This window comes from Siniperca chuatsi, linkage group LG7 (assembly GCF_020085105.1).
Source record: "Siniperca chuatsi isolate FFG_IHB_CAS linkage group LG7, ASM2008510v1, whole genome shotgun sequence".
NCBI lineage: Eukaryota > Metazoa > Chordata > Actinopteri > Centrarchiformes > Sinipercidae > Siniperca > Siniperca chuatsi.
Genome location: NC_058048.1, coordinates 2251048 through 2266914, shown reverse-complemented (window position 1 = coordinate 2266914; position 15867 = coordinate 2251048). Strand labels below are relative to the sequence as shown.

The 15867-nt window shown below is 42.3% G+C and overlaps 1 protein-coding gene across 6 annotated transcripts in view; it reads right to left on the bottom strand.

Moving 5' to 3' along the window:
• The window catches only part of sez6b (seizure related 6 homolog b), a 313597-nt gene that overhangs the window by 60356 nt on the left and 237374 nt on the right, over positions 1-15867 (bottom strand). For all 6 annotated transcript variants that reach the window (XM_044201744.1, XM_044201746.1, XM_044201743.1 and 3 more), the window contains exon 7: positions 1259-1425. In XM_044201744.1, coding sequence (XP_044057679.1) covers positions 1259-1425 — 167 coding nt within the window. The remainder of the gene's footprint in view (positions 1-1258; positions 1426-15867) is intronic.

Genomic DNA, 15867 nt, shown 5'->3' with positions numbered 1-15867 from the left:
AGAGTATTTTAGATATGGGGCTTTTGTTCTCTCCTGCACAACAAATTCCATTGAGGAGATATTAAGGTTTAAAGCCATCCAGTATGTTTCATGGCATCAGTCTCAGTTTATCACACTCAGCTATGGTGGTTGCTCCTTTCTCCTCAGCTTCTCCCTTTGGACCAAATTAGGGCTTTTAGCCATGCCAGTGGCATCTCTAGGGATGGCAAAGTCGATGGGTTGATCTGTTGGTTGGTCTGTCGGTCCACCACTATGGTCCAGATTGAAATATTTCAACCACTATCAGGTGGATTTCCATGAAATTTTGTACACACATTCATTCCGCTGAGGCTGATGTTCAAGGTTCAAGCTACATTTATTTGTCAGTCTACAACACAAGGCTGCACAATGAAATTAAAGTTGTAGCTCCCTTCACGGTACACACACAGAACATATATACAAATATTTAAAATTGCTGATAGAGCTGTATATTCTTGTTAGGCTTCAGTAACCAACATAAATAGTGGTGAACACTAAAGCTAAATCAAAGCATGAGAAATCTACAGATGCTATATTCATATTTTAGAGTATTTTAGCTATTTATGGAATTCAAATGATTTCTTCCATAGTATTTTGTCACAAGAGAGAGTAATTTAACACTTTAATTAAAGTGAAATGTGATACATTGCAAGATTATAATCCTATTTGAAGTTTACATAAACTTTTCCAATATGATCATCATACAAATATCAGAATTGTAATTAACTTTAGCACATTAGACTAGTTTATTTATGTTCAAATCCAGACACCTTGTCAGCATGAATACTTGAGACTACGAGAGAAGACCTCCATTTACGCACCTACACGAAGTCTTCCTTCATTACTACTGTAGTTCCACCTTTTAGAAACCTGCCAAACCTCTAAAAACACAGTTTTCTTCCAGTCTTCAGATCCCTTCCACCATCTTTTCAATATTTGAAAGCGTTTGGACCGTTCACTGCCTTTATATAGCCCATACAGCACTTCTTTTGGTGGTGGTATCGCCCTTGATTACCTGACTTTCATCATCGCTGGAACTCCTGCCCTCCATTCACCAGTCAGTGTCTCCAGCCATTCATGCTACAGGAAGCTTTTACACTTAATTCTGTTGAAGGTCTGTTCATTATATCTTTAAATTGATAACAGCAGGCCAACGTTTCTGACTGATGCTAAGCATGACTAGCATGACAAACATCATGTCACCACGTCCCTTCATTTATCCATAGCTCTTGGTGCATACCTTGGTACCTAATGGCAATGCCAGTGGATGTGCCTGTAGTGTCTGTAGTCAGCTCAATGAAAAGATGCCTGGATGTGCTGAGTAGACCTTCATTGGGCAGATACTCCACCTCATATGAATCATACAGGGCAGCTGCATCTATGCTGTTACCATTCTTGATCAGCAGCCTAGAAGAAAGGGAACAAAGAAATAATTTAGAAGGGTTCTTCCTGGTGATGAAATCAATACCTGAGATACTTTGGAATTTAAACAACCATACCTAATTTTGCATGTTGTAACTCATGTATAGAGAACTGTTAACTTTATATTAAAGCTGCACTAATACATATTTTATATTACCAATTGATCAAATGACTATGTGTAATGTGAAGGAGTTGCTCATAGTGATGAACCCACAGAGAATTATCACCAAGTCAGCAGCCCTACTGAGCTTTTTTGCCTCTTTTAGCTCCTGTTTTGGACTTCCAACAAACCTTGCTTCCAGCAGAAGCAGGCAGCTGTTTTCAGTCAAAAAAGATCTAATAAAGCCACTGTACACTACCTGCCCAGCACCAAACAGCAGAAGTTGACTAGTGACTAGCTGGTGAACATTTAGCAGCTAAAGAGCCAGATATATTTTCTCAGGAGTTGAACTAAAAGTGTGAGTGAATATTGTACTTACATTCACTAGTTGGACACAAACACAACTCCAAATAAATACTAATATTGCTTCATGTTTGATGGATGGGTAAATAGTGTTGGCTAACATGCTCACCATATTAATTATTTTGTCAGATGTGTTTTCAACTTTTTTCAGAGTGCTTCAACTTTTTTGTGCAGCCGCTCCCAGAGCTTCTAGTTGAAAATCTCTGAACTTTTCAGAAAGGCACAGGTGTTGTCACTGTCGCTCCTTTTCAGGCAACCTATCATATATTAGATGGGGCGGGACTCGTCACCCTGGTGTCCAAGAAAATGGAGGAGAAGCTTGTTCTGGCCGTGCTGTCTATCCTGAGCTTGATATGTCAGACAGAAACAGAGACAGAAAAGCCTATTTGTGGGAGATGATCGGCTGCTGAATGTTGCTGTTGAGTGTTGTGCTTTTATCACCCTACGTGTTGTAATCTTGTTGTAGTCAACCCTCTGTTAACGTAGCGTTTTTTTGACTCACCGCCCAAGCACTTTTCTGCCAGAAAACAACGCTTTATGGACGCAAGCCCTTAAAGGATAATGCAGAGTCACATCATATGCTTCAAATTGTAATTAAGAGCAGCCAAGTTGGAAAAAACGTTCACATCAGCCTCTTAGTTGTAATTACAGTGGTGTGAAAAAGTGTTTGCCCCCTTCCTGATTTCTTATTTTTTTGCATGTGTGTCACACTTAAATGTTTCAGATCATCAAACAAATTTAAATATTAGTCAAAGATAATACAAGTAAACACAAATGCGGTTTAAATGAAGGTTGTTATTATTAAGGGAAAACAAAATCCAAACCAACATGGCCCAGTGTGAAAAATGATTCCCCCCACCTGTTAAAACATAACTTAACTGTGGTTTATCACACCTGAGTTCAGTTTCTCTAGCCACACCCAGGCCTGATTACTGCCACACCTGTTCTCAATCAAGAAATCACTTAAATAGGACCTGTCTGACAAAGTGAAGTAGACAAAAGCTAGACATCATGCCGAGAGCTAAAGAAATTCAGGAACAAATGAGAAAGAAAGTAATTGAGATCTATCTAGAAAAGGTTATAAAAGGTTAAAATACTCTATAAGCCATTTCTAAAGCTTTGGGACTCCAGCTAACCACAGTGAGAGCCATATTCCACAAATGGTGAAAACATGGAACAGTGGTGAACCTTCCCAGGAGTGGCCGGCCGACCAAAATTACCCCAAGAGCGCAGCGACGACTCATCCAAGAGCTCACAAAAGACCCCACAACAACATCCAAAGAACTGCAGGCCTCACTTGACTCTTATGAAAATACTCTTTGGACTGACGAGAACGTTTTTGGAACGTGTGTGTCCCATTACATCTGGTGTAAAAGGAACACTGCATTTCAGAAAAAGAACATCTGCTGTCTACCAAAAACCCATGAAGGAGAATGTCCGTTGAATGTCCGCCATCTGTTCATGACCTCAAGCTGAAGCGAACTTGGGTTCTGCAGCAGGACAATAATCCAAAACACACCAGCAAGTCCACCTCTGAATGGCTGAAGAAGAACAAAATGAAGACTTTGGAGTGGCCTAGTCAAAGTAAAAGACCTTAAAAAGGCAGTTCATGCTCGAAAACCCTCCAATGTGGCGGAATTCCAACAATTCTGCAAAGATGAGTGGGCCAGAATTTCTCCACAGTGCTGTAAAAGACTCATTGCAAGTTATCGCAAACGCTTGATTGCAGTTGTTGCTGCTAAGGGTGGCCCAACCAGTTATTAGGTTTAGGGGCCAATCACTTTTTCACACAGGGCCATGTAGGTTTGGATTTTGTTTTTCCTTAATAATAACAACCTTCATTTAACAACTGCAGTTTGTGTTTACTTGTGTTATCTTTGACTAATATTTAAATTAGTTGGATGATCTGAAACATTTAAGTGTGATAAACATGCAAAAAATAAGAAATCAGGAAGGGGGCAAGCCCTTTTTCACACCACTGTATGAGTCTGAGATCTTGGGAATTTCTGACGATGACCATGTCTCCGATTTGGTGAAAAAAAACTACAAACCATTGGTAAAATGGCTGCAAATCCTCCATCACTGACAGTTACGTTTAAATAAAATCAAATATTAACACTGATACAATTGATTAAGCTAATTTAAAAGGAGCTACAGTGGGAAAGGAAAGTATTCAGACCCCTTTAATTTTTTCACTCTGTTTCATTGCAGCCATTTGCTAAAATCAAAAGTTCATTTTATTTCTCATTAATGTACACTCAGCACCCCATCTTGACAGAAACAAACAGAAATGTAGATTTTTTTGCAAATTTATTAAAAAAGAAAAACTGAAATATCACATGTTCATAAGTATTCAGACCTTTGCTCAGTATTGAGTAGAAGCACCCTTTTGAGCTATTACAGCCATGAGTCTTCTTGGGAATGATGCAACAAGTTTTTCACACCTGGATTTGGGGATCCTCTGCCATTCTTCCTTGCAGATCCTTTCCAGTTCCATCAGGTTGGATGGTGAACGTTAGTGGACAGCCATTTTCAGGTCTCTCCAGAGATGCTCAATTGGGTTTAGGTCAAGGCTCTGGCTGGGCCAGTCAAGAATGGTCACATAGTTATTCCGAAGCCGCTCCTTTAGCTGTGTGCTTAGGGTCATTGTCTTGTTAGAAGGTGAACCTTTGGCCCAATCTGAGGTCCTGAGCACTCTGGAAGAGGTTTTCTTCCAGGATATCACTGTACTTGGCCGCATTCATCTTTCCTTCAATTGCAACCAGTAGTCCTGTCCCTACAGCTGAAAAACACCCCCATAGCATGATGCTGCCACCACCATGTTTCACTGTTGGGATTGTATTGGGCAGGTGATGAGCACTGCCTGGTTTTCTCCACACATACTGCTTAGAATTAATACCAAAAAGTTCAATCTTGGTCTCATCAGACCAGAGGATCTTATTTCTTATAGTCTGGGAGTCCTTCATGTGTTTTTTTGCAAACTCTATGCGGGCTTTCATATGTCTTGCACTGAGGAGAGGCTTCCGTCGGGCCACTCTGCCATAAACCCCCGACTGGTGGAGGGCTGCAGTGATAGTTGACTTTCTGGAACTTTCTCCCATCTCCCTACTGCATCTCTGGACCTCAGCCACAGTGAGCTTTGGGTTCTTCTTTACCTCTCTCACCAAGGCTCTTCTCCCACAATGGGCTGGACGGCCAGGTCTAGGAAGAATTCTGGTCGTCCCAAACTTCTTCCATTTAAGGATTATGGAGGCCACTGTGCTCTTAGGAACCTTGAGTGCTGCAGAAATTCTTTTGTAACCTTGGCCAGATACGTGCCTTGCCACAATTCTGTCTCTGAGCTCCTTGGGCAGTTCCTTTGACCTCATGATTCTCATTTGCACTGACTGTGAGCTGTAAGGTATAGACAGGTGTGTGCCTTTCCTAATCAAGTCCAATCAGTTGAATTAAACATAGCTGGACTCCAATGAAGGAGTAGAAGCATCTCAAGGAGGATCATAAGAAATGGACAGCATGTGAGTTAAATATGAGTGTCACAGCAAAGGGTCTGAATACTTATGATCATGTGATATTTCAGTTTTTTCTTTTTTAATAAATTTGCAAAAAATTCTACATTTCTGTTTTTTCTGTCAAGATGGGGTGCTGAGTGTACATTAATGAGAAATAAAATGAACTTTTTTTGATTTTAGCAAATGGCTGCAATGAAACAGAGTGAAAACTTTAAAGGGGTCTGAATACTTTCCGTACCCACTGTATACGTGTTTGTTTGTATCTGGTTTCACTTGTGAATGAACCGCTCCAAATGTTTATTTAAATGGTGTGATGTTGTGGTGGGTGTAACAGTGGGGGTAACCATCCTGAAATAATGTGAGAAAACTCCCGAGTCAGAATAACACAAGGGGTTTCCTGTTCTTCCCACCCTGCTGACATTGCATGACTGCAGAGGGAATGTAGGAGAGGAGTGAATACATCGGCAAGAAGAAGGCGGAGAGGTCGGCGTGTGGGGGTGCGATTGAGGGTCCGTGCCCATGGTAGCAGGCCACCTCCACCGACAGTGATCCTAGCACATGCTCTCTCCCCTAGCAACTAATGGAACTTCAGTCGGCTGTGAGGTATCACCGAGTACAGGGACAGCAGCCTGCTGTGTTTTTGTGAAACATGGCTAAATTATACAATTGTTAATTCCTCACTTCGAGTCGAAGTGTTAAGCGATCCTGTGAGAATGAATCATGATCCACTGGTAACGGGGGAAAAAGCTGGTGTAGGTGTGTGGATCTATGTAAACAAGAGATTACAAAAACTACACACTTCGAGAGTCATGTTACTCTGAGGATATTGAGCTTCTGTCCATTTCGTTTAGACCTTTCTGCCTCCCAAATGGCTGTCTGGAATGCCTTGACTGTAGGAAAAATCTCAAAGCCAACAACACAATTAATGCAGGCGGTGTAGTCCCTCATTCGTCCAGGAGTGTTCTATCATAGAAAAGGTTTCAGTCGTAGTCATCTGGACACTGTTTTCAGAATCAAGACGTTTCGGCTCCCATCCGGAAGCCATTCTCAATTGTGAAAAAATTGGACGGGAACTGGAAATTTAAGCTACTCTGAGTTACATAAGCCCTGCCCTCAGGTAGGAATCTGCCTGAGTATCACTCACAATTAATGCAGCTTCAGGGTGCTTTACACCTAACATGTTTGGTGCGGTTCAGTCGAACACTGGTGTGTTTAGTTTGGTTTGTTAAATCTGGTTTGAAAGCTGTTAATCGAACTCTGGTGCAGACTACACAACCAGACCAAGACTACCTGAAAAGATGGGTCTTGCATTGATGTTGATAGATTTTCAATGTAGTGAGTCCCCGGGACCCACAGGTGGTCATTTGAGTGGGTGCCGGGGAAATTGAGTGGGTCCCCAATAAAATTTGTGTTTTTTGACAAATTGTGGTGTTAAACTCCTGTTTGACAATAAATGGTTATAATTATGGTTATTCATTGTGTTGAAAATGTATCTGAAAACTAAACAAATAAAAAATCTGTAAATACACTGCAGACACACAGCAGCTGACAGAAAGAGGAGGTCACATTATACAGAGAAATATGAGCTTTTTCTGGGTGAATAAATGTTAAAAAGGGAAGCTAAAGGGCAACAAGAATGCTGCTCAGAAGTATTAATACCATCAAGCACATCATGTTTAATGCCCTCTGTGTGCTCACTCTTGCTTACTACAGAACATTCAATAACAGATGAAGAAAGTAAGACTGAAGACTTATAAGTTTGCCATTTTGTTTCACTAAACTCAGACATTTCAAGCATCAGCGATGTAACTTGAATACAGTTGATGTTGTGAGATGTGTCTCTGCCGCCACCATCTTGCAGCTGTGTTCTGACCTGTTCAAATATTAGAAAATGCCAGACTTTTGTGCTGCTTTTGGATGTTCTAACAAAATAAATGCCCAAACCAAGCAACATAATTATCAGAAATTCATAACAAATCAAAACATCAAAGCTACAGACTTTTGACAAAACTGAAATGATATAACATTTTATGGCAACAGCTCAGCCTCTCAAAATAGGCATTTACCACAAACCACATGTAATGCAGGTTTTGCTTTTCTAACATTTTAGACACAAAAGCAAAAGATACCGATGGACTCCATGTTTACTGAGATGGGGTTCAACTCCCTGCGGTGTCCTGCTTTATTTTTGTGGCTAATCCTACAGTTTACATGTGAAACTCATGCCAATACACCAATTGCTGCAGAAATAGGGGTTTGCGTCCTGTTTGACAGCAACACCATGTCTTTTAGAACAAAATTTATTGGGAAGCCTCACTACATAGGCAAAGCATAACAGGTAAAGTTCTTGGCCTGAACGGGTACACGTTCTGAACGGGCACTGCAATAGTCTAACTATAAAGGAAGGAATATTTGTTTGTCCTTCGATTTTCTCGACAACTGTTCATTCGATCGACTTCACACTTGCCGGGTGTATTGCTAAGGGCTCAATGGATTGCAGTGTCGAATTTGGTGCAATTTGGCCATATGGTGGCATTATAACAACAAACTGTTGGTTTTGGCCTGTAACTTTTCAACCATAAGTCTCAGAAACAAAGTTCTGGATTCTGTGGGTCCAGATGAATCTATCCATATAAGCAACGCCCATTTGCATCTAGAATGATTTTCTGCCATTTAGAATTTTGTCCAAATCTATTTTTTCTCTACTTCTACAAATTCTTTAGCTATAGCTTTTGCTATAGCTGGCCCTCAAAGTTTGCTCAAATGGTGTGGGCAGGGCTTATATTACAAAAAATGTCATATCTCCTCAACACTGTGTATTGGTGAGGACCCGAGGGAGTGCAATGTGAAGTAGTTTTGATGAGCGGTGCTTGGGAAACAAAAAGAGAAACATCGCCTTGCATGCACAAGGCAGTGACTACGTTATACCCAGAGCCATGTAGAGAGAGTGTGTGCGTCACAGTAGCCCTCTCTCTCAATGGTGCTGGTTATAGCCTACCTAACAAAGCGTCAGCTAATTTGAGTTTTAATGTTAACGTTTTGATAACCCAGCACAGTGGTTAACTTAATGTTATCTAACTCTAAAGGAAGAAATCTCTGTCTGTATGTATGTGTGTGTATGTCCTTTCTCGACAAACGTTCATCCGATCGACTTCACACTTGCCGGGTGTATTGCTGAGGAACCAAGGGAGTGCAGATTCGAATGTGGTGGTATTTGAACACACTACATGTTTAATATTAATATACTTTGAATAAACAAATGATCAGATGCTTTCTGTGCAGCGGTGGGGTGGGGCGGGGCTTCAGGACTCTGCTACATGCAGCCAGAAATCAGAGCTGTAGCCTACAGCAAGTCAGAAAAAAGTAAGCAACCAGCGCAAGCAGATTTGGACACGCGACACGTTTAGTATTAATAAACTTAGTAATTCATTTTAAATAAATGAACAGCAAGCCGCTCAGCTCTATGTCTGAGCGTGGAGTATGCTTTCCAGGAGTAAACCGACGTCACGCTGCGGTGGCCAATCCGGCCATCAGACTGTTCAAACTGCTCCACAGTCAGCCTGAAATATCACTGAAACCAGGCGCTATCCAGGCGGAGTTCTATGCAGTCTATGCTGAAAATTAGTGACACCAAAAAGCTCCCTTTGGTTTGTATTAATTTGTTTGCGGCTAATCGCTGCAACTCCTGATTTGGTCTGAATAAGCTCTTTTTAAGGAAAGAGCAGGGTGTTGAAGCAATGATTGTCCTCCGTTGCTGGAGTGGAGCATTTCACAGAATCTGGAAATTCATTTGGCTTAGTGTGAGTGGATATTCTTACTCAGGATAAAATTTGATGACTTGGAAATTGCATAAGGCCTAACTGGAAATGGCTAAACGTGTATAATAGTCAAATAAAGAAAAGCTGCTGAAAATATTGAGTGTGAGTGTTCATTAAACCCTCAAGTTCTTGCATGAGTTATTTTCACCAAAAAAATAGTTTCTAATAATAAAACCATAAGCATGAGCACATCAGATCACATCACCTGCAATCAGAGCTGTACGGGGCTCAGAGTAAAGTTTTTCTGGCATGTGCTCTAAGAAGAAGAAAAGTAGTCAGCAAAAACACAGCTTTTCTCATGGGCAGTTCAAAACCAGTATGTCTTATATGAGCACAAATCTTTTGAGCAAATACTGAGAGCACATTATGATAAATCCACTTTATATTTGGATGCACATTTTTTCAAAAGCTCTCTGTTATGTATTTTATTTTGTGAATGCAGCCCTTATTATATTTGGAATGAGAAAAAATTGCATTGAAGGGGCAATACTGGAGGCCAAGCAATCACACTAGTTAAGCTATTGGCGGGTATACAAAATTGATTATTCAGCTAATTTCCCCCCTGTGACTCTTCCTTTCAGTCCTCTGTAATGAGAGCCCCATGCTGCTAAAATGACTACTGTTCCGGCTGCAAGCTGCACTGACAGCCAGTTGGTACCCTGCTTTAGTCCTCAGAAATAGTCCCTGTTCTTACAGGGACAAAGCAGAAGGTACGAAGCACAAGATCATTGAACATAAGTGAAGGAACGGGCACAAGTAAAGAGGAAGGTAATACATCACTGTTAACAGAGCATGAACCATGAGACAAGAGTTACACTGGCCTGTGACTTGCTCATATGTTCTGACATTATCAAATATCATCAATGTAGACCGTTTTCATGTCTAAAAAGAAAGAATTAGATTCTTGTCGGGGTGTAAGCCTCTGAAGTAAAATCTTGACCATCAGGTAACACTGAAACTCTCCACTGAAACCATTCACTGCAGATAATTTTCCAGAGCTTTTATCTTTTTCTTGGTTGTTGGTAAATGTGAATATCTTTAAATAAACTTCTTCTTGGTACTTGAAATTACATGAAGTAGTTTGAGAAAGAATTAAATGGGGCAGTGGTGGGGACAACAAAATCTCGTCCCACCCTCATTACCACCAGTGGTGGCCCTTGAGCCAGGAATCTAAACCCCAACTATTCCAGTGGAACTGCTTAGTGGCCAGGTATAAATGTGTGAGTGTGATCAGGGTACTCCTGAAAAAGATAGCTAGGTTCCCCAAGTAAAGAAAGGTTAAAAAAATTAAATTGAGCTTTATTGAGTAGCATCAAACCTTTTTCATTAAATTTTACAGGTAGACCTGTTGATTTTCTTATTTTAGAAAAATCCAGGAATTCATGGATATTTCCTATGTAATGAAAATAGGATTATATTTGAAATAATTATTAATACTTGTTACCACCTCTCCATCGTATAGTTTGAAACCATTGGTAGGATCACATCACCCCTTTGCACATTGCATGTGCGTTCTTGTGCATGTGCAAGAACAAAATGGGGACTCATTCATGAAAAGACAGCTTCATAGCGCTACTAGTGGTCAGAAATTCCATAGGGTACCTTTAAATTGTATTTTAAGATAACACTATGGCTGAAATACATTTGAAAAACTCAACAACAATGTCTCTTTCCAGAAATTATGACCCAGATACTCAAGATAATCCACAGACCTTGTTGTTCTTGTAGCTCTTGTGTGAGCTATTCCTCTGCCTCCTTTAGTGATGATGGTACATGTAATAAATGTAGCTGGGAAACCAAGGTGTCACGGCACAGACAGGCAGGGACACCGAGATGGAGCCAGAAGGAGTTTATTAGGAATGACAGCTGGGCTAGCAGGTATGGAGAGAGGGATAGTCAGGAGGGAGATCGCTGGAGGCAAGCAGGGAGATCACTGGAGAAACCACGGAGGACTGGAGAAACCACAGGAGACACAGGAAACCGGGGAAATACTGGAAACCGGGGAAACACTGGAAACTAGCGAAATGAGGTCCTTCTTCAACTATTCTGAGGAGTCCTAGTTACAGTATGACTGAGATCAGACACTGAATGAGGTGAGTAGTATGTTTTTGTACTGGCTGTGATTGGGACTGATGGGGAGCAGGAGTGTGATTGGGAGCAGGTGTGGGTGATTACTGGCTGTGAGGCCTGGCATATCTGTGACAGTACCCCCCCCTCCACAGCCAGCTCCCGAGGGCCGAAAACCCACTCCCGACGTGGTGGCCTGTCCACCATGGGGAGCAAGCCGATCCGGGGAGCTGGTCGGAGTCTGAGCAGGTGTGGAGCTGTGGAGCTGGGGAACTCGGGTGGACGGCCGGGAGCTGGGACCGGAGTGGTGCCTGGGAACTCGGGCAGACGGCCGGGAGCTGGGACCGGAGTGGCGCCTGGGAACTCGGGCGGACGGCCGGGAGCTGGGACCGGAGTGGCGCCTGGGAACTCGGGCGGACGGCCGGGAGCTGGGACCCGGGTGGAGCTGGTCACCTCGAGCGGACGACCCGGAGCTTGGACCCGGTTGGAGCTGGTCACCTCGGGCGGACGACGGCGAAGGCTGGAACCCTCTGGAGACAGGAGGCGACGGTGAAGGCTGGGACCCTCTGGAGACGGGACAGCAGGGCTGGAAACCGGCGGCTGGGCCTCGGGACTGGAAGATGGTGAGCAGCGGGGAGGCGGAGCAGGTGAACTGCTGGGAGGCGGAGGCCTGGAATGACGACTAGATGACGACCACATGTCCGGTGGGCCAACGAGCAGCGCTGTGAACCGGCCAAAAGAGTTGAGGGCCGCCTCCTCCCGCGCCTCCAGGGATCCCGTCCAGCGCATCGCCGGGCAGGCCAGCCGGATCACTATGAAGGCCACGTGGACCGTTCAGTTGGGAATTGGGATGGATACAAGATGAAGACCAGGTAACACCTTAATAGAAACCCTTCGCATTCCCCCGCTGAGCCTGAGAAAGTCCCCGGCTGCGCCAACTCGTTAGCCGCCAGAAGTGGTGAAGGGTGGTTGAGGAGGTACCTCTCGACTAAACTCTCCATGTCCAGGAAGGGACCACGGGCTGTCATCCCTGCAGTTATGGTCCGACCTTCTGTCACGGCACAGACAGGCAGGGACACCAAGATGGAGCCAGAAGGAGTTTATCAGGAATGACAGCCGGGGTAGCGGGTATGGGGAGAGGGATAGTCAGTAGGAGGGAGATCGCTGGAGGCAAGCAGGGAGATCACTGGAGAAACCACAGGAGACTAGCAAAATTAGGTCCTTCTTCAACTAGTCTGAGGAGTCCTAGTTATGACTGAGGTGAGTAGTGTGTTTTTGTACTGGCTGTGATTGGGACTGATGGGGGGCAGGAGTGTGATTGGGAGCAGGTGTGGGTGATTACTGGCTGTGAGGCCTGGCATATCTGTGACACAGGGAGGCTGGGTGACTCTCTGAAGGAAGCATAGCCCTAAGCAGAAGCCCATGGTTCACCACCAACCTGTTCACATTTCTAACAAGTTCTCCCCACTCAGCGACACAACCGCTGAGAAACCAACTCTGATTACTTGCAGCTCCATTTTGAGAAACGTCAAGTTAGCGACACCAGCCACCATAGTCAAATGTATTCCTGGGGCCAGAGCGGGCGACAATGAATCCTATTTAAAATTGCTGGCTAAGGATAAACATAAATACAGTAAGATTGTTATTCATGTCGGCGGTAACGACTCCCGATTACGCCAATCGGAGGTCAATAAAGTTAATGTTGAGTCGGTGTGTACATATGCAAAGACAATGTCGGACTCCGTTTATTAGTGGACCTAAACCATGACAGAGTTGCAGTCCTACATGCTTCTCTGCGCTTCCAGAGCATTTACCCACCCAAAACCCCTTAGTGACAGTGTCTGCCCCTTGACCACTTAAATTAATAAAACCAAAAGTTAACAGAAGATGAGTTATATATAAAAACCTAAACAAAAATGCTGATATAGCACAACAAAATAGGAGAATTAAATGTGGACTCTTAAACATCAGATCTCTGTCATCTAAAGCTGTACTAGTGAAAGATTTAATATCAGAGTATCATATTGACTTATTTTGTCTAACTGAAACCTGGCTGGGTCATGAAGAATCTGTTAGCCTAAATGTTATGTTAATACTCACATTCCTCAAGGCAACGGCCAAGGAGGCAGCCATCTTTGACTCAAGGCTATTAATCAACCCTAAACCTAAACTAAATTATAACTCATTCGAAAGCCTTAGTCTTTCACCAACAACCTGGAAAACACGACAGCCAATTCTATTTGTTATAGTGTACCGCGCTTCTGGTCCTTATTCTGAATTTTTATCTGAATTCTCAGTTTTTTATCAAGTTTACTCCTTAAAACAGATAGTAGTAATAGATACAGAAGTAATTATTGTAGGTAATTTCAACATTCTTGTGGACATTGAAAATGATAGCCTTAGTACTATGTTTATCTTATTATTAGATTTAATTGGCTTTTGTCAGAGTGAACATAAACCCACTCACTGTTTTAACCACACCCTCGACCTTGCTCTGGTATATGACATTGAAATTGAACATTAAATAGTCTTTCCACATTATCCTTCATTATTGGACCATTATTTAATACATTTTGAGCTCCTATTAATGGACTACATGCCATTAGGCAAAAACTCTCAAGATGTCTATCTGATAGTGCTGTAGAAAAATTTAAGGAAGTTATCCAATCTGTATTTAATTATATGATATGTCTTGATATAACAGAGGACTCCTATGCTAATTTCAGCTCCTCCCAAATTGACCATATTGTTGGTAGTTCTGCAGGCTCACTGCGAACGACACTCGATTCTATCGCCCCTCTAAAAAGAAGATAATAAAACAAAGAAGGTTAGCTCCATGGCATAACCTCCAAACCCGCAAATTAAAGCAAACATCGTGAAAACTTGAAATGAAATACCGTTCCAACAACCTCGTTTAGAATCCTGTTTAGTCTGGCAAGAAAAAAACATATAGAAAAGCCCTCTGTAATGCCAGAGCAGCTTACTACTCATCATTAATAGAGGGAAATAAAAACAATCCCAGGTTTCTTTTCAGCACTGTAGCCAGGCTGACAGAGAATCAAAGCTCTATTGAGCCATGTATTCCTATAGCCCTCAGTAGTAACAACTTCATGAGCTTCTTTAATAATAAAATTTTAACTATTAGAGAAAAAATTCATCACGTCCTGCCCTCAGCCGGTACTGATTTATCTTCAAACACAGGACAACGTATTTATCTCAGACAAAACTGAAGTTATTGTACTTGGCCCCAAACACCTCCGAGACTAGCTCTAACGCTGCTCTAGATGGCATTGCCCTGGTCTCCAGCACCACCTTAAGGAACCTCGGAGTTATCTTTGATCAGGATTTGTCCTTTAATTCCCACATAAAACAAACTGCCTTCTTTCACCTATGCAATACTGCAAAAATCAGGCACATCCTGTCTCAAAATGATGTCGAAAAACTAGTCCATGCATTTGTTACTTCTAGGTTGGACTATTGCAATTCCTTATTATCAGGCTGCCTGAATAAGTCCCTTAAGTGTCTCCAGTAGATCCAGAATGCTGTGGCACCTGTACTGACAAGAACAAGGAAAAGAGATCATATTTCTCCAATATTAGCTTCTCTGCACTGGCTCCCTGTAAAATCCAGAATAGAATTTAAAATCCTTCTCCTCACCTACAAAGCTCTTAATGTTTAAGCATCATTGTATCTTAAAGAGCTCATAATACCTTATTATCCAACTAGAACACTGTGCTCCCAGAATGTAGGCTTACTTGTGGTTCCTAGAGTCTCCAAAAGTAGAATGGGAGCCACAGCCTTCAGTTATCAAGCTCCTCTCCTGTGGAATCAGCTCCCAGTTTGGATTCGGGAGGCAACCTTCTCCACATTTAAGAGTAGGCTTAAGACTTTCCTCTTTGATAAAGCTTATAGTTAGGGATGGCTTGGGTGAGTCCTGAACCATCCATTAGTTATGCTGCTATAGGCCTAGACTGACTCAGACAACCTATTTACTTTGGGCATTTACAAAGCACTTTGAGTAGTCAGAAAGACTAGAAAGGCGCTATATAAGTACAGTCCATGTTGTTCCAGAGCCTCGGGGCCCTGATGGCAAAAGCTCTGTCCCCCTTAGTTTTCATCCTGGACTTAGGAACAGACAGAAGACCCCTACTTGAATGATCTCAAACTACGTAAAGGTTCATAAGGGATTAAAAGGTCTAAAATATTATCTGGAGCCAGGCCATGAAGAGCATTAAAAGTAATCAATAAGATCTCAAAATCAATCTGGTACGTTGCAAACTAAGCCATGAGCCAAGCTAGCGCGCTGTGGTTGTATAAAACATATGAGAGACTGCAGAAATAGAAAGTATATTTCATTCAGATTTACCAGTATCACCGGCAAACAAGAGAGACGAAAAAAGTGGTGACTCCCTACCTTTGAAGCGGTTGTAAAGTTCGAATATGTGTCGATTCCTTGATTATTTATATTTCTTTAGTCCGTAAGAGTCCACCAATCAAAAGAATCTAAGTTGAAATTACTAACTAACCTAACCTTCGGTTTTATGATATGTTTCAGGGCGCTAGTTTCAGT